At 36.0% G+C, this 27,841-nt stretch overlaps 1 protein-coding gene across 10 annotated transcripts in view; it reads left to right on the top strand.

Annotated features, from left to right (window-relative positions):
- Nucleotides 1-27,841, top strand: part of LOC138309474 (glutamate-rich protein 3-like) — a 71,842-nt gene that overhangs the window by 12,263 nt on the left and 31,738 nt on the right. For 5 of the 10 annotated variants that reach the window (XR_011206283.1, XR_011206284.1, XM_069250674.1 and 2 more), the window contains exons 4-12: nucleotides 956-1,093; nucleotides 4,482-4,604; nucleotides 4,936-5,157; nucleotides 6,254-6,310; nucleotides 9,123-9,327; nucleotides 9,597-9,783; nucleotides 10,175-10,317; nucleotides 10,932-11,048; nucleotides 12,720-12,779. Coding sequence is in view for 8 of the 10 variants with exons in the window: in XM_069250674.1 (XP_069106775.1) it covers nucleotides 956-1,093; nucleotides 4,482-4,604; nucleotides 4,936-5,157; nucleotides 6,254-6,310; nucleotides 9,123-9,327; nucleotides 9,597-9,783; nucleotides 10,175-10,317; nucleotides 10,932-11,048; nucleotides 12,720-12,779 (1,252 nt within the window). In the remaining 2 variants the exon portion in view is untranslated. Of the gene's footprint in view, nucleotides 1-955; nucleotides 1,094-3,182; nucleotides 3,300-4,481; nucleotides 4,605-4,935; nucleotides 5,158-6,253; nucleotides 6,311-9,122; nucleotides 9,328-9,596; nucleotides 9,784-10,174; nucleotides 10,318-10,931; nucleotides 11,049-12,719; nucleotides 12,780-27,841 lie in introns of all 10 variants that reach the window. The other 5 variants (XM_069250676.1, XM_069250675.1, XM_069250677.1 and 2 more) reach the window with 4 other exon arrangements.

Genomic DNA, 27,841 nt, shown 5'->3' with positions numbered 1-27,841 from the left:
TCAAAATAAAACTCTAGTGCTAGTATTTTGATTAAGTATACATAGAGGTATGAGTTTTGTTCATTGTATTAACTCCACACAGATCAATGTACATTCTGTATTTCTAATGACTATCGGATACTAGTAGCTATTCCCCAGTCAAACTACCTCACAATGGACCGATAATTACTAATTAGACCACCTATCAGTCTGATTTAGGTCAAATACGGTACATACCTGTATAGGTTACCTGTAGGATACCTGTAAAGGGACACAGGTAGGTAAAACTATTGTGTTTGGCGGAGAGGAAGAAAATCAATCAGGATTAATAAAATATAGCATGACTGAGTGTTAATGGTGGCTTTATTGTACGACAGGCAGAGACAGCTATTCTAGAGTTATATAACAAACTGGCTCAACTTGATGCATCACACTTGATGGAGGAAGTTTATTGTTAATTTGGCATATATGTGTATATCATTAATGAACTTATTGAGTTACCTCCCTTGAAAACTTGGCCCTTGTATGTAAAACACCTGGTTTGATAACCACTTTTTAATGGGAGTAATATATAACTAATAGGAAACTCCTTATAGTTTATCTGACCTACAATGTAATTGTATATCTCTGATGGAATAAGTGAGTTATCTCCCTTGAAACTGCCCTAAGTTACCAATGCTTCGTAGTTAACTTTGACAATAATGCTCTAACAAGCAAAGAAATGAAAGTGAATTTTAGACATTATTTTCATATTTGGCTATAAAAAAAAAATTTATGTATGAGAGTTATATTGAACAACAGGGCCAATTTTTGGGTACCCCATTTTAGATAACTTTCCATCTGAGGTTCCTGAACTGTGTTGACACTTAAAAATTACGTTAATAAGTTTGCTTATATTTCTGAAACTCCTAGAGATGACAATGCGATTCCTCTAAAACATTTTTCACATCTTCTTTACTCTGTCATTGATTCCTAGGCTGCCAATAAAAAATCTCAAGGTGCTGATCTTTTACCACTTCTGACTCCAAAAATGAGGAGGAGGCCAACCCCATCGGTGGTGGAAGAGGTGGTCGATGAATTTCAGAATGCACTTACATGTCCACCAAAGCATGTGGTTAGTGCTTACCACGACAACGTCACTGCTGTTACCATGGCAACGTCACTGCTGTTACCATGGCAACGTTACTGCTGTCACATTTGACTGCATGGTTTTTGATTTTTGAAATTAATGCTTTTTTTTTCTCCTAACAATTGTTTCAGTTGACAAAGATGATAAAATCAGGAATGAAATGAAAACACCCAGTTAAACTAATTTACTGTTCAGGTAGACTTTTATTTATAAATTGATTATGAAATGTTTCTGGCAACATGATTTGCAATTGGGTGTTGTTTCATAACTATACTGATTTTAACAGCATGGTAGAATAAAAAATTGTAAGATACACTTGCATTTTATCATTGCTGTAACTGAACAATTGTATCATTTTCTAATACGATTCAGCTACTAGGTCTGGGGTTCAGAAAGCCACCTGTAAAATCTGCGCTGACATTTTTATAAATGAACAAATTTAACAATACCTTTAAACCAAAATATCCACAAACATTAGACAGATTAACTCTTGTATCCTAGCTATGACTTAGATTTACAAGTACCTGTGCTGTTGGTAAACATTGATAAACAATGACAAACAAATCATTAATGCAGGAAAGACTATGTAAAAGGGATAGAATTATTTATGATGAAGTCAGATCTTCCTTTGAAGTTTGGTTCTGTATATACATTGGTTGATATGTTTTGAGTATCTACCTGGTAATGCAAAAAACAACAAAGGTCTTCTGTCCTAAGAATAAAATGTAATCATGTACACATTTAAACTTGTGATTTAAATAGTTTGTTTATTTCCCAGTAGAGTAGAATTATCTTACCTGTACCAGGTAGGGTCACAATGACAATGGCGGTCGCTTAGGATGTCTGTTAAATAATTAATGTCGCTCTGATGTACTAATGTATACCATAGATATATATGTATTTATTAGAATTATCCAGTTAGTCAAAGACTTCCATATTAAAATTGTAGTTATGTTTCTATTTGTAATATGTACTGTTGATAACCCATATCATATATACGACCGTTCTGCCTTACAGAATGGATTAATTCTCAGATTTTGATTACACTTGTATCCGATTTAATCCATTCATATGAATTTACCATTGAACACCCTGGGAGATTTTAACTCGGTGGGTCAAGCGTCTCGGGCTGAAGCTATATCGCTTATTCACTTCAGTATAATGTGTTTAACTCCCAGCACCGGTGAACTGGTGGACAAATTACTTACACAGGCAAACGCTCAGACATTTAATAAAAATAACAGACATATGATCATATTTAATGTCTGAATTGTTAATTGACCAAGAGTACTTAGAAATTCACCATTATTTAATTGCTCTTGGTTAGTATTATGAAGACAGCCTTTTACCATATAAGGGAGTTTGTTGTTTATTGTTAAATGGGAACATGGGTAAGGTACCGGACCACCATTTGGTTGGGAGAGAGACTGCTGGTACCTACAGACTCTTAGCAGAATTGTTTAAAAATAGATCTCGAGCACCAGTTTAGAGAATATGACTGCATCTATGAAATTTGATTTAATTGCTGAAACTGTTATACATGTCGTATGGCCCTAAATCATTATTCAGTTTAGTAGCTGGTTTTGGTAGCTAATAGCTACAACAAACAAAATTTCTGCTTCTGAATTATCTGTTATTCGGGGAATCATTACCATAATAAATAACTGAAGACCGAGTGGCTCAACAAAAATTAGCAACAGGTGCAATATCATATTGATTGTACCAGAAATATATATGAGACGTAGCAAACGAACTATAGTCATGAATAGGTCGGCACTAACAAATTATAGTATAGTATGATATACTGATGCATTAGCCAATAAATTATATGTTTGGTTTGATGTTTATATAGTATTACCTTAATTTTGTTTACAGTTTGACTGTTAAAATTTATACACAGGAATGGCATGGGTACATGTAGCTTTGTTTACTGGCTGTTTTAGTTTGTACACAGAAATGGCATGGATACATGTAGCTTTGTTTGTCTGTGACCAAGTACCAGGAGATGGGATGTTTTTAACTTTATTTATTGTTTGAGTTTTTAACTAATCACTAAAATCTGTGTTGTTACCAGGCTTCTCGTGGTCGCCGTGGTGATGAGGAAATTTTACCATATCTGTCCCCACGGACAGGAAGTAGGTCATCGAGTGGCCGTAGACGTCCAGTCAGTGCCCCTAATCAATACCAGGAAGTAAGTTATAGACCAAGGTCAAGGCCACGGAGTGGTCAGTCTCTCTTTAGGTCTAATATAAAACAAGACTTCTTTACTCTACGTCTCTACTGAAAGCTACGTTCTTATAAATCTATGTACTTCCATCAATATTTCCTGTCATAAACATTACCAATAAGACCTTTTACGTCATCAACATTTGCTTTTCATCCATCCAACTATCTTAAATTCATTAATTCTTTTCATTGCAGCTTTGAAACTAAATTTTACTGCCTTCCTTTTTTATATCATTGAAATTGATCCTTTATACTTCCATTGAATTAGCATTAAATTAAAGTATGATGTGGCTTTGAAAAGTTTTTAAAAAAAGGTTTTGATATCAAAAATTATTAGACTTAGTTTTTTTTTAATAAAGATCTACCCTTTTGACCTTGTTTTTACAATTTTGATTTACATATATTGTAGTTAAATTTCAGTCTGTTGACCTCTGTTCTACCATTTGACCTTTGAAATACATTTTGAACCCCAGTGCCAAAAACGGGAATGTTATAGTGTTTCCTATATCTGTACTTTCTTTCCCATTTCCTATGGTATGAAAATAAGGAAATTTGTGTTGTTCAGATATTTCCAGTTCTAAAAAGCTAAGATATCTCTCTAAATCTCTATTATAAGTCACCTTTTCCTACTAGCAAGTCAAAATTCTCACTTTACTATTTTCTAACTCATCAAACACGACCAATGAGAAGTATTTTGGGTTTGATGCATGGCTTCGCTTGACTGACTCTAACACTAAGTCACGCATGATTCAATGCTTGCTAATACCAGTTTTCATTGGCTGTAATTTGTTAAATTTTTTATTTATAATCAGTGTGGTTAATAGTTAATAAAAGATATGCAGTATTGAAAAAAAATTGTATTTATAATATCTATGAGGTGTATTTATAATATCTATGAGGTCCATTAAAATAGAAATACATATCAGTTTGAAAATTATGAAAAAGTTTTTTTAAGAAAATTTACAAAACAGGATATTGCAAAAAAAAAAAAAAAAAAATGAAAATATTTCTAAATTCATTTTTAGTCATAATTTAGTTTATATAGGAATAATAATTTTAAGATGTTATTATCTTAGGGTAAATAAAGCTATCAAGATAAGACACATTATCCAGCACATAATTCTGATTGTCTGCCCTTGTTTCCTAGGTGATATATGTAGATGAGAATGGACGACCTTTGACACCAACCTCAGAGATGGGAGAGGAGAGCCACTCCCCTTCCCGCTCCAAGGGAACTCAAGATGAAATAGACACCAGGCATCTGTATGCGGTAAGGACCACGGGTGGATCTGTTAAACGGTTTCCAAATATAGATATCAAACATAAGCCTGTGTCATCCCACCTATATTCTTTTATTGACTTTTTACCTTTATTTGACCCCTTTGACCTTGATTTTACTGTATTGTCCATTTGATAAATCTCAGGATCTGAAAAATCCAACATTAGGTCTAGCACATATAATCTCAAAATATTTTGCAGAATAGAACTCAATTTATTTCTTTTTTTAGAATTCTCTAAAGCAGCTAGGGCAACATTATTTTTTTTAATCTTTTTTTTGTTCTGATTTATTTGAATTTTAAGATAATGAACTTTGATTACAGCTTGACTCGACTGCCCTTAGGAAGTATGCCCTAACACTGTCAAAGATGGAACAAGGGGAGGGATTAGTTTCTCCTTACAGCATGAATCAAATACCGACCCCTCCCCGCAGTGCTCGTAGCAGCAAGGGAGGCCACTCTACACGAGCCCGTGGCCCGAGACCACGAACAGCCGATGCTCGTATGCAACAGCGGGACACTCCAGTGAAGAGGTCACCAACCATGGTAAGGACAGAACACCAATAGGAAACCATACTTAATATTTTGAGTTTTAAATTGAGGTGTGACACGGGGGTTACCACATCGACACAAAACATTTGAAGTATGATATCTCTACAACATGTACTATTATTATATAACACAGGACTGTATAAACACTGGATTAAAATAGTTAAATGTTTGCAAAACTAAAGTTCATTTCCTTTAAATTTACCTTTAAATTGTAGATGTGGTCAGATATTATAATAATGATAATAGACTTTATTTAGAGTCGATAACATTTTGAGTCAGAGACTCGTCTTCTAAGGTCGACATAAAAATATACAATATTTACAACAGAAATGAGATATTACTGATGAAAGTTCCACATGAGAACTATTAATAAACCCATACATACCATCATAAACATAAAAGACCAGGGGATTATGTATCTAATTACAGATTTTAAAGAGAAAGTTTTGAGATGTTTTTGTTTTGTGTGATATTGGTTCTTTGCTGAGCTTTGTCATGTGTGATTGAGATTTATCAGTGTGTGTCACATGACTCACATCCAATCAAGTTTGCCTTATTTCATATCATTATGACTCACATCCAATCAGATTTGTCCACATTATCACTCCTATCCAATCAGATTTGTTGTCATTGTCACATGAGTCGCATCCAATCAGATTTGTCCTCATTGTCACATGACTTACATCTAATTAGATTTGCCCACATGTATCACATGTCTCATTTTTCAAAATGAAAGATTCTATCAATAAATTTTTGTTAAGCTTAATTTGAATGATATTTTGCCAATTTTAGAAGATTAGATTTAGAAATTATTAGTCCTGCTCTAGCTTTTAAATTATACAAAGACTTCTACAGTTCTAAATAATGTGATCTCATTTTTTAAGCAGAAGAAAAATAGATTCTGATTGTCTTACCCACTTGTAGATCTTCCATCTACCTACTCTGAATATCAATTTAACGTGTATTAAATTCTTTAGTGTTTGAATTAGAACCTCTTACATATCTATCTCTCATGACCACTAACCTTCATCTCCTTATTCAGAGTAGCATTACCGATATTTTTACTTTGGAATAAAACTTTGACTTTCAGAGAAGCTCAGAACCAGATGAAGGGACACGTTCACCATCACAATTGTCTGTCGTGGAAGTATGTCACATCACGTGTCTTAGTCGACATGTCTTATGTTGTGTCTAGTCACTCACGTGTCTTATACGACTTGTTTGTGTCTCACCATTTATCTCCCACACTTTATATCCATACACAGGAAATATATCAAAATCTTTAAAAATAAGTTTTGTGTTAAAAATCTGTCTTTCCTCTTAAGTCTATTAAAGCAATTCAGTTAAGAAAAATGCTTTTTTGATCTTAAGCTTTAATTACAATTATCTCTTTCATTCTTTAATAAAAGTTTGACAGAATTGCATATTTACATTGTGTAACTTGCAAACTTTGAAATTTGTATTTTTTTCTGGTCAATATGGAAGTAAAGTGTTGGGGAAACAATCGGTCTCTCCTGTGTGAAATAATAGTAATCTTAATTAGGAGGAAAATTAGTAAAATCAATATCTGTTAACGAACTTATCCTGAAGTTTAGACTAGCCAACCTGTATCAATAATCTTTACTCAAAACGTTTTGGTATCTATCCTAGATGTTGATAGACCTTGCTGAATATTAATACTCAATTATCGCCCCTAATTTTAAACTAAAAAAATTATGTGATTTAATGTATTAATTTTAGAATTTCAAACAAAGGGATGAGTTTGTATATATTCTTATATAATTTCAATTTCAAATCAAAGGGAGATAATTCTGTATTTAAATTCAGTAAAGAATCAAAGGAGTTTGAATTTGATGAGAATTTTATCACCAATTGATGTTGATACATTGGTCCTCAAGGCGTATTAAGGGCTAGTATGGGTCACACAGGTGTGAGACAAATTCATTAATTACTGTCAACCAACTCCATGTGCAATTAAAGCTTGTGTATATTGCAGACGATAAAAAAGAATCACGAAAATAAATTGGTTCGAAAATGTTAAAACCTAAGTGGAATGATATATGCCATGACTGTGAAATTAAATCGTTGTGAAAAAGTTATTTTAGATTGCATTATTTAGTTGCCATGGAAATGAGTTGGTTTGCAGAACTCCTGATCTAATCAACATCCCTCCCAATTGTTGTTTATAATAACAAGTTATATTTGGTCCCTGCATCCTATAAATGGATCATGTTGTTTATGTATCACGTTATTGTATCCCTTTGTTATTTCACCAACATTTAATGTGTCATACAGATAAACCTCATTAACTCCGTATAATTCCAAAGAATTTGGTCGGTCTGACCAAATTTTACACTGAATATTTAAATTCATGTAACTCAAATAATGTACACAGATAAGTTCTACAATGACTGAGTTAAGAGGTTTGACTGACATCATTATTGCCATGTCTTCATCTGTATTGAATTTCTCGAGTTATACAAACGTTATCAAATGTATTGACAGTATATCTGAACATATTGTAAATATTGTTATATCAATAATATCCATTTTTCTGTCCCCTTTATATACGTGTGAAATGTTTACATGTTTTGATTATTTGTTTGTGTGATAGGACGTCTTACATACATCAGCATGTTGTATAGTAATGTAAAGAAAAAATGGCCAGGAACTTGCTCCATATGCAGACTGATATTTTATTTAGACTCATATTTTTTTTACCGAATATTGATTGTTACAGGAGGATAATGCCTAACTTTTTTCTGAAATTCGTAAAGGTTTGCTTTTGCATAAAAAAATGAATATCTCTCTTTCATAATGATATTTATATTAAAAAAAACAAATAACAACTATGTGTATCATAGAGTTATCTGCCCTTATGCCCTAATTAAGTGTTTGGGACCATAACATCATTTAAGCCTCAAGAGAAAATAATGTAATTTTCACTCAAAATTTAATAACATCGCAATTGATACCTACCAAGAAGGGGAGATAACTCTGTTCTTTGATATACAAAGATGGTAAAGATTCAACAATTATACAATTGTAAACATTGTATAAAATGATAAGCTGTATACCATATTATCATTAACCTTCCCATTCCTGGCCATTTTGTTCTTGCCATCAATATTAACCATCTCTCTTCCTTTCTATAGTGACCTCTAGTTTTGACCTTGACCCTAACTGCATGGAGTGAATTTTTCTTTCAGTTGTAAACATGGAGAACAATTCATGTATCATTGTTGTTTCACTTTACAATTGACCTGAAATAAAAAGATAAAAAAATCTGACATAAAATGATATTGAAAAATATTTTGTACCAGCATCAAAACGCTTCATGTACATTCAACAATTAGTTGAAGTCTTAATTTCATTCTTGTAATTACCTAGTACTTGGTAATAAACGCTTAAGTCTTCAATAAGCTTGTGACTGGTAGTAAGCTATGTCTGGTGTATGTGTATGGCTGGTTATAAGACCATGTCCAGTAATAAGCCCATGTCTGGTTTACACATATCTTGTAACATACCAATTACTAGAAAAGACACATGTTCTACTGCAGTTCAGTCAATTAGCTATTACAATTGTGAGTAAATAGATTGAATAGACACTAAATCAAAACTCAAGGGACAACGTCAATAGATTTTGTGTCTATTCTATACCTGTTTTCTATATGATGTTATTTCTCTGGTATGCTGAGATGTAAGTGTACCAGACAAGGAAGCAAAGATCAAATTAACATTTGAAATTATCTCCTTCAAATTATTATTACAAATATCTATAAATGGGGATCTCTCAAAGACAACACAGCAAGTTTCTTAAATATTGCTTACTATTTTAGAAAGTATCTTTAAACATTGAGTCTACAAGTCTTGCAATCTACTGATTATTTTAACATAACAATGGGCGTATTAATTAGAACAGGACCAATGGTAAACCAAAGTTCTGGTTTCTTTTCCAGGGGGCGCTGATGCTACATCGACAGGAACCAGCCGTGATGCACCAAGGCGAGGTTCAGACTCTTTGTGAGATAACGATGAAATATCACGGACCGAACCTCACACTGCCACGCGATCAGTACGAACCAAAACAGGAAGTGTCCATTGACCAACAGCATTGTGGGGGAAATACACTGACCGTCTTCAAAGAGGGGCTCAAGGCAGGAGGTAAAATTAGGATTCTTCTTAAAAACAATTAGAAATTTTAGTAGAACTAGGCATGATCAGCATCACTGGATACCTCAGATCCATAACATAATTACAGTGTTGAAATAAAATATTTGTATGTCTTACGTTTAATATCCAACATTTGATCAGTCAGAACCACAAAAAAATTCTTTAAAGCTTAATTACTATGAAATTTAGCAGTTTTCAGAGTTTCCGATTAAAAACATAATGTATTTGATTATGATATTATGAGCATTTTTACATTTCAGACAAATTTACATTTATATCTCGCCGTCACCGTGGTTACCCGTTCAGTCTGTCGGTGTACATCGAAGGCCGCATGGACTTCAGGATCAGCAGGTGCTGTGAATACAAACATTTCAAAGGAGTCCGACTCGGTGGGAAGCTTGGACATTTCAGTCTGCTGGGGGTAGAGGGAGCCACCCCCTGTTTCAGGTATAATTTGAATAACAATTATTTGTTTTAGCTTTTCACCCCTCAAAGTTAATTGTGAATTATTCCAGTCTTTGTAATTGGAAGAGTTTAACTGTATCTTCTAGGGTGAATAGGTGTAATGTTTTGGCATAGAAGGAAACAGATGGAGTAATGATCACATCCAGCAGTCTGAATTTATCTTTCATTATTACTGTTATGTGTTTTTCAAATGGGAAGAAAGACTTTTACATGTACAATTTGAAAAGTTTTTAGCTAAGTTTATTATAAAAAATATTTAGTAGACAATTCTGACACATTGTAAAATAATAAGAGGTGTATATTTCACCTGTACATAGGTGTGCCCTAGACCCTACTTTTATAACATATTGATACAATTTTCACCTGTACACAGGTGTGCTCTGAACACCCAGGCCACCCCCAGGAGCCTCAAGCGTCCCGTTCCTGTCAAACAGAAATCCAACAAAGCGGAGGAGATCCGTGAGGAAGTTATCGTTCCCAAACCGATCTCAAAAAGGAAGGAAGAGAAGAAGGAAGGTAAGCTATCATACGACAACCATGTTTAATTCTGATGTAGATGTTTTGGTTTTTTTTAGCTTTTCTCTCAGTAATAATGTTTATTAATAGATGTGGTTTCTGATTTAGAATACCTTGATGTATAATGTGTGATTAATTTTTATAGAATTTTCTTTTCTTCTTGTCTTAACCAGAATTTTTCTTTGGTTTTAAACAAGTCATCATTTTAATTCATTATTCAATAGCTTACTAGTTTTCACCTTGGAGCCAGGTGTAAATGGCTTTTTACTCCAGGTCCAAGGTCGAAGCATCTCTAACCTTTTCATGCTGTTCTAACCCTGTATGGAGAATGTTTGTTGGTGAAATCAGCGAAAAAGACTTTGAAATTATTTAATTTCTATTCATCACTGATTTTGATACTGATAAATACTTGATTAATTCATAAGCATAAATGAAAGATAAGCCATATGTAATTTGAAAAAAAAACGATGAAAATTCAAATGTTGAAAAACATTCTCCATACTTGTAATTTTTTTCATGAAAACTATGCATACCCAAAATTTGAGATCTAGCCTATGTTTATCTTTTTTAAAAGATGACAGGTCCATTTCTAGATGAATGTGAAATGTTTTCAGATGATGAAGATAAAAAAAATCTGGAAATACACGTGGAAGGTGAGGAGGCCACTCCTCAGAAAGATACTATATATGATGATTTACATCAGAATGAGGGCAAAAACGATAAAAAAGATGGTATATAAAAACTTATCACCCACTGTCTGTGTAAATGTGTGTCAGCCAGCCAGAATGCTTGTTGTTGTCACCAGGTGGCACTGTTGTTTGTCGTTATCACCAGGGGGCAGCACTTGTTTTATATGCAGTATTTATATATGCATGGTTACCAGGTTATTTGTATCAAAGCAGTGAGTGTTTTAATTTGCAGTAAAGGCTTATTCGAATTCCCTTGTCAGCAAAGCTAGTAATTCACAAGCAAAAAACATTAATTTGGTTTTTAAGTGAGTCTGTGAGAAATTTATATTATTAGGTCCATCTCAATTCAAAATTGGAAAAGTAAAGTCTCATTTGTGATCAAGTGATTCAATCAATATATACTCTTGTATAATTACCATGGCAAAAATTGGATATTTACTATCTGCTGAAATACACAAATATGTACATATTTCTGCCTTTTAAATGGAGAGCTTATCACATACTAACAAAGACACGATCCCTGCATGTATTGATATCACCCGTAATTTATTTTCACCATTTTGTCATAAAAATCAGAGAGATGTTGTTCACCATTGTATGAAACTTACATAGATAGCATTGAAATTTGGTGGTTGAAATATTATTACTATTTCCTTTCAAATGTTTTTAAAAACTCACTCCTGAAATTTTACAATGGACTGATCTAGTCTTTAGATTAGAAGAGTCTAAATGTGTCTTCAGGGGTGAATGAGTAAATGAAAGTTGTAATTTAGAAACTTGTTGATGAGTAGATGCTATATTGATGATGCATGCTAGTCTTTGGTATACATTAGCCAATATCTCGTCATCACATACTGAACTTCAACAAGAAAACAAGAATTTTAAAACCATGGATAAAATTGTGTTTCATAATAAAGTTTTGTTTATAATTCTGGTCTAGGAATATAAATGATTGTCAAAAACTGGATCAAATGCTTAAGATCATCAAGTACATATAGAAACTTGCTGTTTGACAGCCAGATTCAAACTAGGGGGAGATAATCCATTTAGAGAATTTAGCTTAGAAATTATCATGAAAAAAATGTATCTTGTCAGTTTTAATTATCTAAATCTTAGATAAACAAGGGTGGGAGAATTTTATAATAAATTCAGCAGATAAATGTTTAGTTCAGGGGAGATAATCTAGTACCATGCTAATGTAGAACATTTCTTATGAAAAACATAATAAGCTAGGGTACTATTGATGTCTGAGTTACAAACTAGGGCTAGTACGTAATCCAACTAGAATTGTCTTCCATACACAATTGCCAGTTTCATATTAGTATTGTTTATACTTTTGCATGATTTATATACTGTTGTTTATGCACTCCATTGGCAATTGTGATAATAGTGTAATGAAAATATCATTTCACAACAGATAACTGAATATAAATTTAATTTAATTAATTGTTGAGCAAGTAAAATTCTCCATTGGTACATTATAAGGAGAATAAAATTTTATCTTAAAGTAGATATTTCACTAACTGTTCTAGAAATAATTTAGCATCTGTCTCTTTTTACTGAACTCTTTTATTATAAATGGTGGAATTGGAATCTCTGTAGAAATTGTAGATATTTGATGCTACATCTTTATCTGTCTTTGAAAAGTTATTTATTTTTGAAAAATACTTTATTTTTGAAAAGTGATTTATTTTTCTCATGTTTTTTTTTCAGAATCCGATGCTTATGATGATGACTTTGAAGAAGACGAAGGTGAAAAGAAAGCAAGCAATGGTAAGTGATTTTATATAGATGTGAACTTTGACCTTTTGAACAATGTGATTCTGATTGGTTGATTGATTTGAGGATACATACATGGATTTGGACAAAGAACTGTGAAGTATGGTGTGTGTATGTGAGAAGGATTGTATAGAGAACAATCCAACAAATACAGTCCCCCTCCCCTTCCTCTCGCAGGTTTTAATACCTGCTCCAATTTGATTTTGGGAAGGTTTATTTTTTAATTGACAGATTAGTCAATATCACATGGGGAAGCTAGGTGGGCTTATTATGGTCACAGATTTATATTTTAAATAGTTAAGCAGATGAAGATAAATAAAAATTGTCTTTGGCAATAAAATTAGTATCTTTTGCATTTATTTTGTATATTAGTTGTTGCTTTCTCAATGTGATTTTTAACGTAAATATAAGCTTTAGACTATAGGATATCAGTACTGTAGTACTATCATTGTTTGTTTCAGAGTGACAAACTGGTTGTATGGTTTTATAGATCATAAATATTTTTTTCATTAGTTTAAGAGCAAAGTGCACATTATTTTTTGGCCTTCATATAGAGCGTTTGCCTTCATAGGTTCTGTATCCTCTGTAAAATGGTGTTGATTCCATAAAACAGCCGTGAATGAACATTTATATAAACTTTATCTTACTAATAACAAACATAGTAATTTTCATAGAATTGTAAATATACAATGTAAGCTTATTCCGTCTTTGCATATTACACAGTTACCTCCCTTTGGGGTAGGTATCCATTGTGATGTCATGATTTTGTGAGGGAAATTTACATCTTTTTCTCTAAAACGTATGACGTCACACTCGTAAACATAAAACGCCCCAATCAATACCTACCCACAAGAGCAGATAACTCTGTCATATGCAAATACAGAATACATTGTTTACAATTTATTTATTACTATATCCTGGCTCAGTGTAATTCTGCCCACTTTTGATGATTAGAGCATTACTGTAACAATGAGAAATTATTAAAGTTATAAAACCATTTGATATTATTTTCATATTTTACAGTTTAATCGTCATTAGTTAAATCCAAATCTGGAGGTGATATAAGAGGTGAAACAAAAACAAACAAACAAAAAATTTTTGGCTTTAGCCTATTACATTTACTGCTTTTAGCTTTAATATGTGTATATGTTATGTCTAACTGTACATTATTTGTGTGATAAAATATCATCGTCGTGGTTATCCATCATCGGAGATGTACATATATTCGTTACATGTTGGACAGGAAAAGAGACTGGAGCGGGCTCGTCAACAGACAGGGGTGATTAATACCATTGTCTCATCCTGTATGTTGTGTATATACACCAGTCAGTGGGCTAACATTATGGTCCAGGAGCTACAGAGGGGATAATATTACAGAAAATATTATACAAAAAAAAAAAAAAATATTAATAGAAACGTTACTATATCAAAATAGACTAAAGTATTTCAAATAGTACCGTACTCAATTTGACAGGAATATTATTATAAAGATTATTGTAAAGGAATAGACAGGAATATTATCATAAAATTTATTGTGTAGAAATAAACATGACCATTTTTATAAAAATTATTGTACCAAAAAAAAAAAAAATGAGAAATGTTATTACAAAAATTACTGCATCAAAATGGACAGGAACATTACTAAAATAATATTATCAAAATGGATAGGAATTATTCCTAACTGAGGATTACAAAATTAAAAAAAGAGGATAGATAAATAGATCTATATAAATTATAAAAAAAATAAAAATAAATATATATATAATATTAGTATTAGTCAGCAGGAGGTCTATATTATTGTATGTTAAACATGATCTGTAAAGTTTATATCAAAACGTTTACATTAAAAAATCATAAATTTCTATGATTAAAAGCATCTTAAAAGATAAATATTATTATTATTAAATTATTTTTGTATGCTCAGCAACTATAACATGCATGAAGCTTTAAAAATTCTTTTTTAGAAATTTTTACTTCATTTTTTGATGACTTTAAGATCTTATCATATAGCTTTAAACCTTCAATATATACATATATCAATATTATTTTCTATTTTTTATTTTATATGCTGAATGTGAATTCATTTTTTTCATTTTAGTTATATACCGTATATATAAATTCTTAATTTTTATAGGTGCCAGGAAAGCCTTTAGACATTAGAACAGATAGATTAGTGTTTTATGATTTGTGTATTTTTATCAATAAATATTTATACTTTTATTCAGTGTGTGAGTGTTTTGTATATAAAATACAAAAAATATTCCAATATCATTGACACAGAATATCCCTCAGTGCTTTTACCCTTTTTTATAGTTCATAGTTACCTGCTTGTTACATCATTTGTTTTTGTGAATGATGTCATCAGTTTTAAGTGAATCACAATAACTAGTGATGTACATGTAACTTAAGAGAACTCTGAAGAAAACACATTAAAAGTAGCTGACTTTGAGATCACACTATAGTCCATTCTAGAAAAGTGAGCTTTTATAATTTTGTAGATTTGTTGAATTATCTAGATTTCAGCTTCATTCTATAGACTATTTCTGATAAGCACAAAATTTCACTCTAAATGTTTCACCAATCAGTTTCTCTACAACAAATGTTGCATGTTGATATTGTGATTTCAAAGTGCCTTGCTTTCAATGTTATGTGGCCTTTATTTTTTTTTAATTTTTACTAAATTCATGCTTGAGCACTATATAAAACTTTATAAAATATCATGACACTTTTAGTCATATATTATTGATGGATAAAGTGACCATTAATGTTATTTTAGGATATTTGCAGTTGTATAAAAAAAAAAAAAAAAAATTTCACTCAGTGATTTTTCAAAAAAAAATATTTTTGTTCTGATATTTGTTAAGAGTCTTTTAAACAAAAGCTTAAAAATAGAATATGTTCAACTTTTAGAATATCCTGAACAATGAAAAAAGAAATCAATTAAATTTGGAAAAACGCATTTCACTAAACAATTTTCTCTTCTATTCATTTGATAAAGATACGGTAATTATCTCCCTTGGATATATATGATTATCTCCCTTGACCATAATGGTAGTCTGTAGCATGTTTAATGATATTTCACTGTAAGGTATTGTTTTGTACGAGTGTCACACACAAACTCATATCTGCTGCACTTAACTTCAAAATTAATTAACATTTTAGAAAAACCATTTCAGAAAAACACATGTATTTAAAAATTGATATAAAAATAACAAAAAGTGAATCAATTTATACTTCATAATAGTGTATTTTGTACAAAAGGTAAATTAAAAGTATTCAATATTTTTTCAATAATTTCTCTGCAGATATGAATTGTATGTTGCACTGAATCATTGTAATTTATGAAAACATGGTTCACTTTTGATTCCTATTTTTCAATATTTTCAGTTATTTTAATTAAATGTCACTTAGAATTGAAATGAATTTAGAGTTCATATTTTAATGAAGAGAATGCTGAAAATGTATTTGATTGATATTCATGTGTAGTTTTATAGGAACATAGTTTGAAAGCATGATTGATACAAAATCAATGATTTAATTTTTTTTTTTTTGGTCTTGATAATGGTAACATTTCTTTTTTTCCATTTTCTAGAAATCCCTTCCTTTTAAAAGTCAATTGAAAAATAAGCACGATAGCAAAAAAGCTAATATGAAGCACAGTTAATTCTAAAAAATATATGAAAAATATGGATTGGTTATATTGACTAGGCATATACATCTAAGCTTTTAACATCTCAAAACTTTCTTTGATGTCAAAATTCTATAATTTTTTTTGCTAGATCATTTCAAGTCTTTCAAATCCTTTTTTAATGTTTTAAGCTCACTGTCACTTTTCCTTACATTTTGATTGTGAATTGTCTCCCTTTGTTGTGATCTCCCTTTTGTTTTTCACTGCTGGACTACCATCACATGGATTAACTGGGGTTACACCACACGACTCGCATGTGACCATGTCACATAATTGATTGCTGTTTGTCACCATCCCAATCACCTGACTGACATGTGACCAAGTTTCACCTTTCACCTCTTGACCTTGCATAACTTGCTGTGACCCGAGAACTCAACAGGTTAGTTAAAGGCTAATGTTACCAAATGCAACAATGTAGAATAGTTACTGTCATATCAAGTCTAAAAGAACATGTTTTACACTCTTGAGAAGACAAAAGAGAAAAAATAGAAAGAAAACAATTTCCAAATATCAATTTCGATATTTTTATGTGAATTTTTATTTTTTTGATAGATTGTATTTCATTGCTTAGATTAAAGTAAATTTTTTTAATGCATTTTGCATTGGAACTAAAGTCTTTTTCCTCTATCTTTGTAGATGTTGAGCTCAAGGGACAAAAAAGCAAGTCACATGGGAAAGAGGGTGGAGGTCATAGGGTCAGTCAAGGTGAAGGTCATGGTGAAGAAGCCAATCAGAATAGGACATTAAAACCAGATAGACACGTTAGGTTTGACTCTACTGTAGAAAAGATTCCAGGCAGCACTGAAACTTCAAATTCAAACAAACATGTACTAAAGAAACCTGAGGCAAGGAAATCAGAATTTGTTCTCGCACAGAAATTGGCCACAGGAGGTAACGGAGCTGAGGAACTGTTAACAAAGTTTCTAGAGGATGTAGCTTTGGACACATGTGATGAAGTGTCAGAAATAGAAACTGATGTTGATTCACCAAGAAAGCAGGAATCGCCAAGAATCACGGCGAAACTTAAAGATTTAAAAAATTCAGAGTCAGGGAAAATACTTCAGATAAGTGTCGAAGAGGATGAGTTCGAATCCTCTGATGATGTTTATCAGGATGGTGCTTTCCCTAAAGACAGTCATTTAGAACACAGAGGGAGTCTACCTGATATTAAGGAGGAATCAGAAAATAATTATTCAGATGATTTTGATAATTCAGAAAGTGATAATGCAAGGAAAAACAAAAAGACAGAAACTTGGTCTGTAGGTTCAGACCAGGCAGTGCAGGACAGTGGTTCACAGGACACAGAATCTGTAATGTCAAAGGTCAAGGTCAAAGAACCAGACATCAAGGACGAAAGGTCAGAGGTCAAAGGTAACTCTGAACAAACTAGTCATTTCTTCGAAGGGATAGTAAGGCTGACCGGTGACGGACGTAAGTATGAGAAAATGTCGTCTGCATGCAATAAACACTTCGACAATACCACACCCACACTGCATGATAGTCCTGAACACAGCGCTGTTGGTGTTCTAACTGACGATGAGAAACTAAGAGTTTCCAAACTCAACAAGGTACAGTCATTCCAAAATCTTCCAGATGAATTTGAAGCAGCTGCAAGGAATAATACTGTGGAAAATGCCGTCGTTCCTCCCGATCAGTTTGAGTTCTCTGAGAGTGAAGGTGACGTGTCGGTCAGTCGTAGAAATCCACTAAGTGTGACATATCATGACATGGCAATAAGTGGTCCGTTACCTGCTTTGTTGGCAAAAGCACGGAAAAAGAAACTCCGCAGCAAGAAAGAACGTGAAGGAGTCTTAGAGAAAGATCGTCGGATGTTCTTCTCAGAGAGTGAAAATGAATCGCTGCAGCTAAAACTGACGGATGAAAGTCCTGATGATAATACAGGAAGAAAGGCTCATGAAAAGGAGAATCAGAAGGTTGTGAGGAAAAAATCACAAAAAGAAACGAAAACAACAAAAGTAAAACATCAGCCGATCATCAAAATTGGATCTCCTGAAGATTTAGAAAGGAGATGGCAGGACTTCAGAAAAGCTAGGAGGAAGAAAACTAAAGCAAAAGATCTGGCACCAATACGGACAGGACGAATGGATCTCCTCAAATCTGTCATAGCAGACGAGGCGTTCGAGGTAGAGGAGGATTCAAACACCAAATCTCCAACAACAGAACAGTTGATAAAGGATACTGAGGAAACTGAAAAACAGGAAGAGAAAGCGCTGAAACCTGATGAGGAAAATAAGGATGCAGATAAAGAAATTTTGGAAGGTAGCTTGAAGAAAGATACTAGTAAAATTAACGAAAAAGTCACATCTGAGGTGAAGGTCAATGTTGATTTGGATAAAGATAAAGAAGATATTCCATTTGATATCAAAAAGGTAATACAAGAAGTAGACAAGGAAACATCCAAAGATAAGCCCCAAGAAAAGGAGGAAGTATTTGATATCAAATCAAATCAAAGCAGACAGAAGACATCTCCTAGGAGATATGGAGAAGAGCAACGACTAGAATTGGCTAAAACAGCAGAGGATATCGACGGATCTGCTGACGAGGGATCAGTGGAGGACATTGATATCAGTGACGAAGTCACACCCAAACATCAAGAGGAAGACAAAAATATTGATGAAAAGAAGGATGAGATGGTAGATGAAGATGATCCTGATGTTCATTCCAATACAGAGGTTGTTGAGTTTGAGGAAAACAAACCAACTGTTAGAGGTGGATGGGCGACAGAAAATAATGAAGGCAATCAACTAGGACCAGATTCTCAGGCTGATCACAAGACGGAGGACAGGACACCAAGGGACTTTGTGTATCCAAAATATCGCAAACAATGGGCAGTGGAACAACTGACAGACGATGAAAAACAAGCTGTTAGCATGGAAACGGTTAAACTGCCAGGGTTAGAGACAAAGGAAGCAAAAGAATCACAAGATGAGACAAAAGAGGAAGACATTGAAAATGTTACACTTCCTAGTATTGGAAAGGAAAAGGAGGCGAGAACAGCACCAAAAGAACTTGTTGGTGTTGATGACAAAATAGCCGAAGAGCTTGATAAATTACTAAGCAAAAAGCCCTCAGATGACCAGGATAAAGTTGCCGTCGTTGCTAATGTTACTGATAGTACAATCGACCAAATCATGGAAGAAACAAATGTCAAACCAAAGGAATTAAAGGGAGCTGTTGATGTAGAAAACCAAATTGCTAAGGAACATGAAAAGCTGACTGCAACTGAAGTTGTAAAGAAGGAAACAGTGATAGGAGATGAAGGAGATGGTGACGATGAAGGTGTTAAGGTAAAATATAAATATGAAGACATACCACCCGAATTCAAGTATAAATCTTATATGGACACCTGGAGGGAAAAGGTAGCATCCAAAAACCAAACTCAAGATGTTGACAATAAGACTGAAGACTTGAAGGAGACTACGACAGACAATGCTACTACTTCAAATCTAGAAGATGCATGTCTCGATGTGCCACCAGAATTCAAATACAAGTCCTACATTGATACATGGAGAGACAATGTGGCAGCAAAGTGCCATTCACACCCAGTAGATACAACTTCAAGATCGGATGTGGTCTCGGGCGACAACACATCAACACTTCATAGAAGGACTGAGGACTTGAAAGAGACTACGACAGACAATGCTACTACTTCAAATCTAGAAGATGCATGTCTGAATGTGCCACCAGAATTCAAATACAAGTCCTACATTGATACATGGAGAGACAATGTGGCAGCAAAGTGCCATTCACACCCAGTAAATACAACTCCCAGATCGGATGTGGTCTCAGGCGATGACACATCAACACTTGCAGGAGGCAATCGGTCTGAAGATAGTGGGTTTGCTACTGAACGTAAGCGAGAAAAAGATCAACAAAATATACCAGAACCATTACTGGAGGCTGAGGTTGATCAAATGGACTCTATTCCAGATAGGAGTATTACACCCATACCGACAGATCTGGCTTTAGAACTGAAATTAGATTTAGATCCTGAGGAAGCCACTGAGGCTGAACATGTTATACCTGAGGATACAGAACAAAGATCAACCCTTGTAAGTGACATTTGGACTGACAGACTCCGGGAGAGATTGCCAACGGATTCTTCAGATTCTGACATTCAGGTCATGCACACATTTCCTGTTGTTCACGAGTCTACAGGGGAATCGGATGGAGCTGTGGAAACGAACATGGAATCTGGTATTATAGTGCATAAAGTTCCTGAGGAGTTTGTCCTAAATGTGCAGAATCAAGGACAGGAGAACAAAGGTCAAATGTCACAGGGTCAAGGTCCAGAGAACGAAGGTCAAACACCACAAGGTCAAGGGCTTGATAATGTAGGTCAAACGACACAGGGTCAAGGGCTTGAGAACATAGGTCAAACGACACAGGAAGAAGATCATGGTGAAACGATGGGAGCTGATCAATGGGAGGCAGAAATAGACAACTTAATAGATGATCTCATTCAAAATGACGACATACAAGGAGAGGAGGATGATGATGATTTTGAGGATGAGGAAAGGAATTTAAAAGCACAGGAAAAAGAAGTTGAAGGAAAAACTGAAGATTACGATCAATTATTTGAGGAAATACTCAAATTTGAATCTACTGTAATTGAAACAAGAAATGTCAGTGATGATATTTTCCTAGATTCTAAAGTGGTGCTAGAACAGGAACCGGCAGATGATGTTGATGAGAAAGAAAACCAGCAAACAGACCTGACACAACAACACCCTGTGGATGCAAATGACCAGTCATGGAAAACAATTGACCACGAAACAGCTGCTGCGGCAGAAACTCCTATAGTAGTAAAACCAAGGGGAGAAACTATGGAAGCAGAACTGGATGATTTGATAGATGAGGATAGATATTCAATGACATTTGAGGAGTATAACTCATGGGATGATTCCGATTCTGATCACGATGATCGGAAAACGGTGAGAAGGAAATCTTCTGTGCGGCCAAGGAAACAGTCATCTGCAGTTGTACAAACTTCTGGGCAGGATGATCTTGCCATTGATACCAATACAAAAATTGACACAGATCAAGTAAGTAAAAAACTGGCTTTATCTGAGATTGAACAAGGGAATCTGTCAGATAGGCAAATTGATCAACCAGAGATACGGCGAGAACCTGTCATTGTACGAAATCCTGAGCCAATCATAACTCAAAGTGAGCAGCCAGTTATAAAGAGGAGTCCTCGTCCTATGATTCAGCGAAGTGACTCACAGGTGATCAGCCGCAGTGATCAGCCAATCATAGGTCGAGTTGACAAGCCAGTTGTCGAGCGAACATATTCTCCAGTTATCCTAAGAAGTGCAGAAAAAGTGATTACGCAGAGTAATCAGCCGATTATCACGAGGAGTAGCGGACCGGTGTTTACCTGGAGGCGTGGTCCAGATGTCACCGACAACGGTGCAGATCAGGAGGAACCATCACTGGAGACTTCACACAAATCAGAAGAAATTTTACCTTCTGACTCATCATCCTCTAGGGATGCTGAAACAGAACAACAGATTCTCCAGCCTGTTAAGGTTCATTCTGAAACTTCAAACACTTCCCAAGCACCAAACTTGACATTAAACCTCACAAGGGGTTTTGGTCAGGACACAAGTCTGCGAACAGATCCAGAAGGGTCTCTCACATCTTACACTCATTCAGAACAGCTTATACAAAACGCTGCACTTTCCAAACAGCTGGAAAAGAATGACCCTGATTCGATGAGTTTGTCAGAAAGGCAAGGGCAGATTGGTGATCCAGAACCTGTCTCAAGAGAAATATCAGATCTTATCAGCTTCTTTGAAAGTTCTCCTCAGACACCTGAAAGTTCCATGGCACAGCTCACACCGGTCAGACTGCACTCTGAACCTATCAAGCCAACGGAGACTAATGTGGCAGGATTCTTACCCCAGTCTATTGTTACTCTCAAGGAGAATGAATGCGAGGATGTGCCAATATCTGAACAGCCTAGACCTGAAGTCATTGTTCCCAAACCACAACAAAAACCTCTTCAGTTTTCTAGACCACTTGTTGAGCCTCGTGATATCGCAAGATGTGAAGATGTCATTGAGTGTGAAAATACACAAGAAATTGCTGATCCGTTTTCATTTGAGCATCTTCAAAGTATGAAAAATGATGATGAAATTGAACGTCAGAAAACAAAAAAGACTGATGTGATTCAACCAGTAGTCAAGGATGTTACCAAACATGACAATGAACCAGTTGTTCATGGCATACCTGAAAACAGCAAAAATGTTACTGAACCAGACGTGGACAACATTCCAGAATCAACAGAAGTGGCTGGACCATTCGACCAACCTATGACTAGGCCAGTAAACAACGATGTTGAAGGAAAAATTGAATCTTACAGCAATATTGTTACTGAACCAGCCATCAAAGAATTAAGTGAACCCATTCTCAGTAATGTCAAAGATCCACATCATGTGGCTACAACGGAGATGTTGCAGAAAGACGAAATAGTTGTAGAGACTCCCTCAAGTCAAGGAACTGATATCAATAGGGAATCCCTGGTGAATGTCTTTGATAAACCAACAGTCAGGATGGATCTTACATTGGACAATCAAATCAAAAACACACAACTCCAACCTCTAGAGGTAGCAAACGAAGCTACGGATGGATTAACAGGCGGGAACACAGAACAACCAAATATCGGCTCAGCTGAAACAGGTGCAACACAGCCATTGGTCCAAATAGATTTTACCCCTAAATTAAAGAACTTGTCAGAAGAACTGACTGCAGAAATCGATTTTGGAGTACTTGAAAATCAACAAACTAACTGGACAAAGTCGTCTGAACCAACACCGTTAGATCAATCTGTTGTTAATGGTTCAGTTGTTATAAAACAAGAAGAAAAGCCAATAGATACATGTAAAACAGCAATAGTTCATGACCTTGTTGACGTTGAACAACCACAACCTCCAATGTCTGAACCACAAGAAAATACTAAATCAGATACTAGGAATCAAGAAAGCATAGGGAGGGAAGGAAATATAAATTCAACACAAACAGATTTCGGGACACAAAACTCATCTACTGTTGTAGTTGTTACACCAAAACCAGCTCAAATTGTAGTTGTTACACCAAAACCAGCTCCAGTTGTTACACCAAAACCAGCTCCAGTTGTAGTTGATACAACACAACCAGCTCCAGTTGTAGTTGTTACATCAAAACCAGCTCCTGTTGTAGTTGATACACCACAACCAGCTCCAGTTGTAGTTGATACACCACAACCAGCTCCAGTTGTAGTTGATACACCACAACCAGCTCCTGTTGTAGTTGATACACCACAACCAGCTCCAGTTGTAGTTGATACACCACAACCAGCTTCAGTTGTAGTTGATACACCACAACCAGCTCCTGTTGTAGTTGAAACATCACAACCAGTTCTAGTTGTAGTTGATACACCACAACCAGCTCCTGTTGTAGTTGATACACCACAACCAGCTCCAGTTGTAGTTGATACACCACAACCAGTTCCAGTTGTAGTTGGTACACCACAACCAGCTCCTGTTGTAGTTAATACACCACAACCCGCTCCAGTTGTAGTTGATACACCACAACCAGCTTCAGTTGTAGTTGATACACCACAACCAGCTCCTGTTGTAGTTGAAACATCACAACCAGTTCTAGTTGTAGTTGATACACCACAACCAGCTCCTGTTGTAGTTGATACACCACAACCAGCTCCTGTTGTAGTTGAAACATCACAACCAGTTCCAGTTGTAGTTGATACACCACAACCAGCTTCAGTTGTAGTTGATACACCACAACCAGCTCCTGTTGTAGTTGATACACCACAACCAGTTCCAGTTGTAGTTGGTACACCACAACCAGCTCCAGTTGTAGTTGATACACCACAACCAGCTCCAGTTGTAGTTGATACACCACAACCAGCTCCAGTTGTAGTTGATACACCACAACCAGCTCCTGTTGTAGTTGATTCACCACAACCAGCTCCAGTTGTAGTTGATACACCACAACCAGCTTCAGTTGTAGTTGATACACCACAACCAGCTCCTGTTGTAGTTGAAACATCACACCCAGCTCTAGTTGTAGTTGATACACCACAACCAGCTCCATGTGTAGTTAATACACCACAACCAGCCTTAGTTGTAGTTGATACACCACAACCAGCTCTATTTGTAGTTAATACACCACAACCAGCTCCTGTTGTAGTTGATACACCACAACCAGCTCCTGTTGTAGTTGATACACCACAACCAGCTCTAGTTGTAGTTGATACACCACAACCAGCTCCAGTTGTAGTTGATACACCACAACCAGCTCCAGTTGTGGTTGATACTCCACAACCAGCTCCAGTTGTAGTTGATACACCACAACCAGTTCCAGTTGTAGTTGATACACCACAACCAGCTCCAGTTGTAGTTGATACACCACAACCAGCTCCAGTTGTAGTTGATACACCACAACCAGCTCCAGTTGTAGTTGATACACCACAACCAGCTCCAGTTGTAGTTGATACACCACAACCAGCTCCTGTTGTAGTTGATACACCACAACCAGCTCCTGTTGTAGTTGATACACCACAACCAGCTCCAGTTGTAGTTGATACACCACAACCAGCTCCAGTTGTAGTTGATACACCACAACCAGCTTCTGTTGTAGTTGATACACCACAACCAGCTCCAGTTGTAGTTGAAACACCACAACCAGCTCCTGTTGTAGTTGATACACCACAACCAGCTCCTGTTGTAGTTGATACACCACAACCAGTTCCAGTTGTAGTTGAAACACCACAACCAGCTCCAGTTGTAGTTGATACACCACAACCAGCTCCAGTTGTAGTTGATACACCACAAACAGCTCCAGTTGTAGTTGAAACACCACAACCAGCTCCAGTTGTAGTTGATACACACACTAGCTCCAGTTGTAGTTGATACACCACAACCAGCTCCAGTTGTAGTTGATACACCACAACCAGCTCCAGTTGTAGTTGATACACCACAACCAGCTCCAGTTGTAGTTGATACACCACAACCAGCTCCAGTTGTAGTTGATACACCACAACCAGCTCCTGTTGTAGTTGATACACCACAACCAGCTCCAGTTGTAGTTGATACACCACAACCAGCTCCAGTTGTAGTTGATACACCACAACCAGCTCCAGTTGTAGTTGATACACCACAACCAGCTCCAGTTGTAGTTGATACACCACAACCAGCTCCTGTTGTAGTTGATACACCACAACCAGCTCCAGTTGTAGTTGATACACCACAACCAGCTCCTGTTGTAGTTGATACACCACCACAGCCAGCTCCTGTTGTAGATGATACACCACAACCCAGCTCCAGTTGTAGTTGATACACCACAACCAGCTCCTGTTGTATTGATACACCACAACCAGCTCCTGTTGTAGTTGATACACCACAACCAGCTCCTGTTATAGTTGATACACCACAACCAGTTCCAGTTGTAGTTGGTACACCACAACCAGCTCCAGTTGTAGTTGATACACCACTAGCTCCAGTTGTAGTTGATACACCACAACCAGCTCCAGTTGTAGTTGATACACCACAACCAGCTCCAGTTGTAGTTGATACACCACAACCAGCTCCAGTTGTAGTTGATACACCACAACCAGCTCCAGTTGTAGTTGATACACCACAACCAGCTCCAGTTGTAGTTGATACACCACAACCAGCTCCAGTTGTAGTTGATACACCACAACCAGCTCCAGTTGTAGTTGATACACCACAACCAGCTCCAGTTGTAGTTGATACACCACAACCAGCTCCAGTTGTAGTTGATACACCACAACCAGCTCCAGTTGTAGTTGATACACCACAACCAGCTCCTGTTGTAGTTGATACACCACAACCAGCTCCAGTTGTAGTTGATACACCACAACCAGCTCCTGTTGTAGTTGATACACCACAACCAGCTCCAGTTGTAGTTGATACACCACAACCAGCTCCAGTTGTAGTTGATACACCACTAGCTCCAGTTGTAGTTGATACACCACAACCAGCTCCAGTTGTAGTTGATACACCACAACCAGCTCTAGTTGTAGTTGATACACCACAACCAGCTCCTGTTGTAGATGATACACCACAACCAGCTCCAGTTGTAGTTGATACACCACAACCAGCTCCTGTTGTAGATGATACACCACAACCAGCTCCAGTTGTAGTTGATACACCACAACCAGCTCTAGTTGTAGTTGATACACCACAACCAGCTCCTGTTGTAGATGATACACCACGACCAGCTCCAGTTGTAGTTGATACACCACAACCCGCTCCAGTTGTAGTTGATACACCACAACCAGCTCCTGTTGTAGTTGATACACCACAACCAGCTCCAGTTGTAGTTGATACACCACAACCCGCTCCTGTTGTAGTTGATACACCACAACCAGCTCCAGTTGTAGTTGATACACCACAACCAGCTCCAGTTGTAGTTGATACACCACAACCAGCTCCAGTTGTAGTTGATACACCACAACCAGCTCCAGTTGTAGTTGATACACCACAACCAGCTCCTGTTGTAGTTGATACACCACAACCAGCTCCAGTTGTAGTTGATACACCACAACCAGCTCCAGTTGTAGTTGATACACCACAACCAGCTCCAGTTGTAGTTGATACACCACAACCAGCTCCAGTTGTAGTTGATACACCACAACCAGCTCCAGTTGTAGTTGATACACCACAACCAGCTCCAGTTGTAGTTGATACACCACAACCAGCTCCAGTTGTAGTTGATACACCACAACCAGCTCCAGTTGTAGTTGATACACCACAACCAGCTCCAGTTGTAGTTGATACACCACAAACAGCTCCAGTTGTAGTTGATACACCACAACCAGCTCCAGTTGTAGTTGATACACCACAACCAGCTCCAGTTGTAGTTGATACACCACAACCAGCTCCAGTTGTAGTTGATACACCACAACCAGCTCCAGTTGTAGTTGATACACCACAACCAGCTCCAGTTGTAGTTGATACACCACAACCAGCTCCTGTTGTAGTTGATACACCACAACCAGCTCCAGTTGTAGTTGATACACCACAACCAGCTCCAGTTGTAGTTGATACACCACAACCAGCTCCTGTTGTAGTTGATACACCACAACCAGCTCAGTTGTAGTTGATACACCACAACCAGCTCCAGTTGTAGTTGATACACCACAACCAGCTCCAGTTGTAGTTGATACACCACAACCAGCTCCAGTTGTAGTTGATACACCACAACCAGCTCCTGTTGTAGTTGATACACCACAACCAGCTCCAGTTGTAGTTGATACACCACAACCAGCTCCTGTTGTAGTTGATACACCACAACCAGCTCCAGTTGTAGTTGATACACC

This window comes from Argopecten irradians, chromosome 15 (genome assembly GCF_041381155.1).
Source record: "Argopecten irradians isolate NY chromosome 15, Ai_NY, whole genome shotgun sequence".
NCBI classification, from domain to species: Eukaryota; Metazoa; Mollusca; class Bivalvia; order Pectinida; family Pectinidae; genus Argopecten; species Argopecten irradians.
The sequence above is the reverse complement of the archived record's forward strand: the minus strand, read 5'-3'. Positions and strand labels throughout refer to the sequence as shown.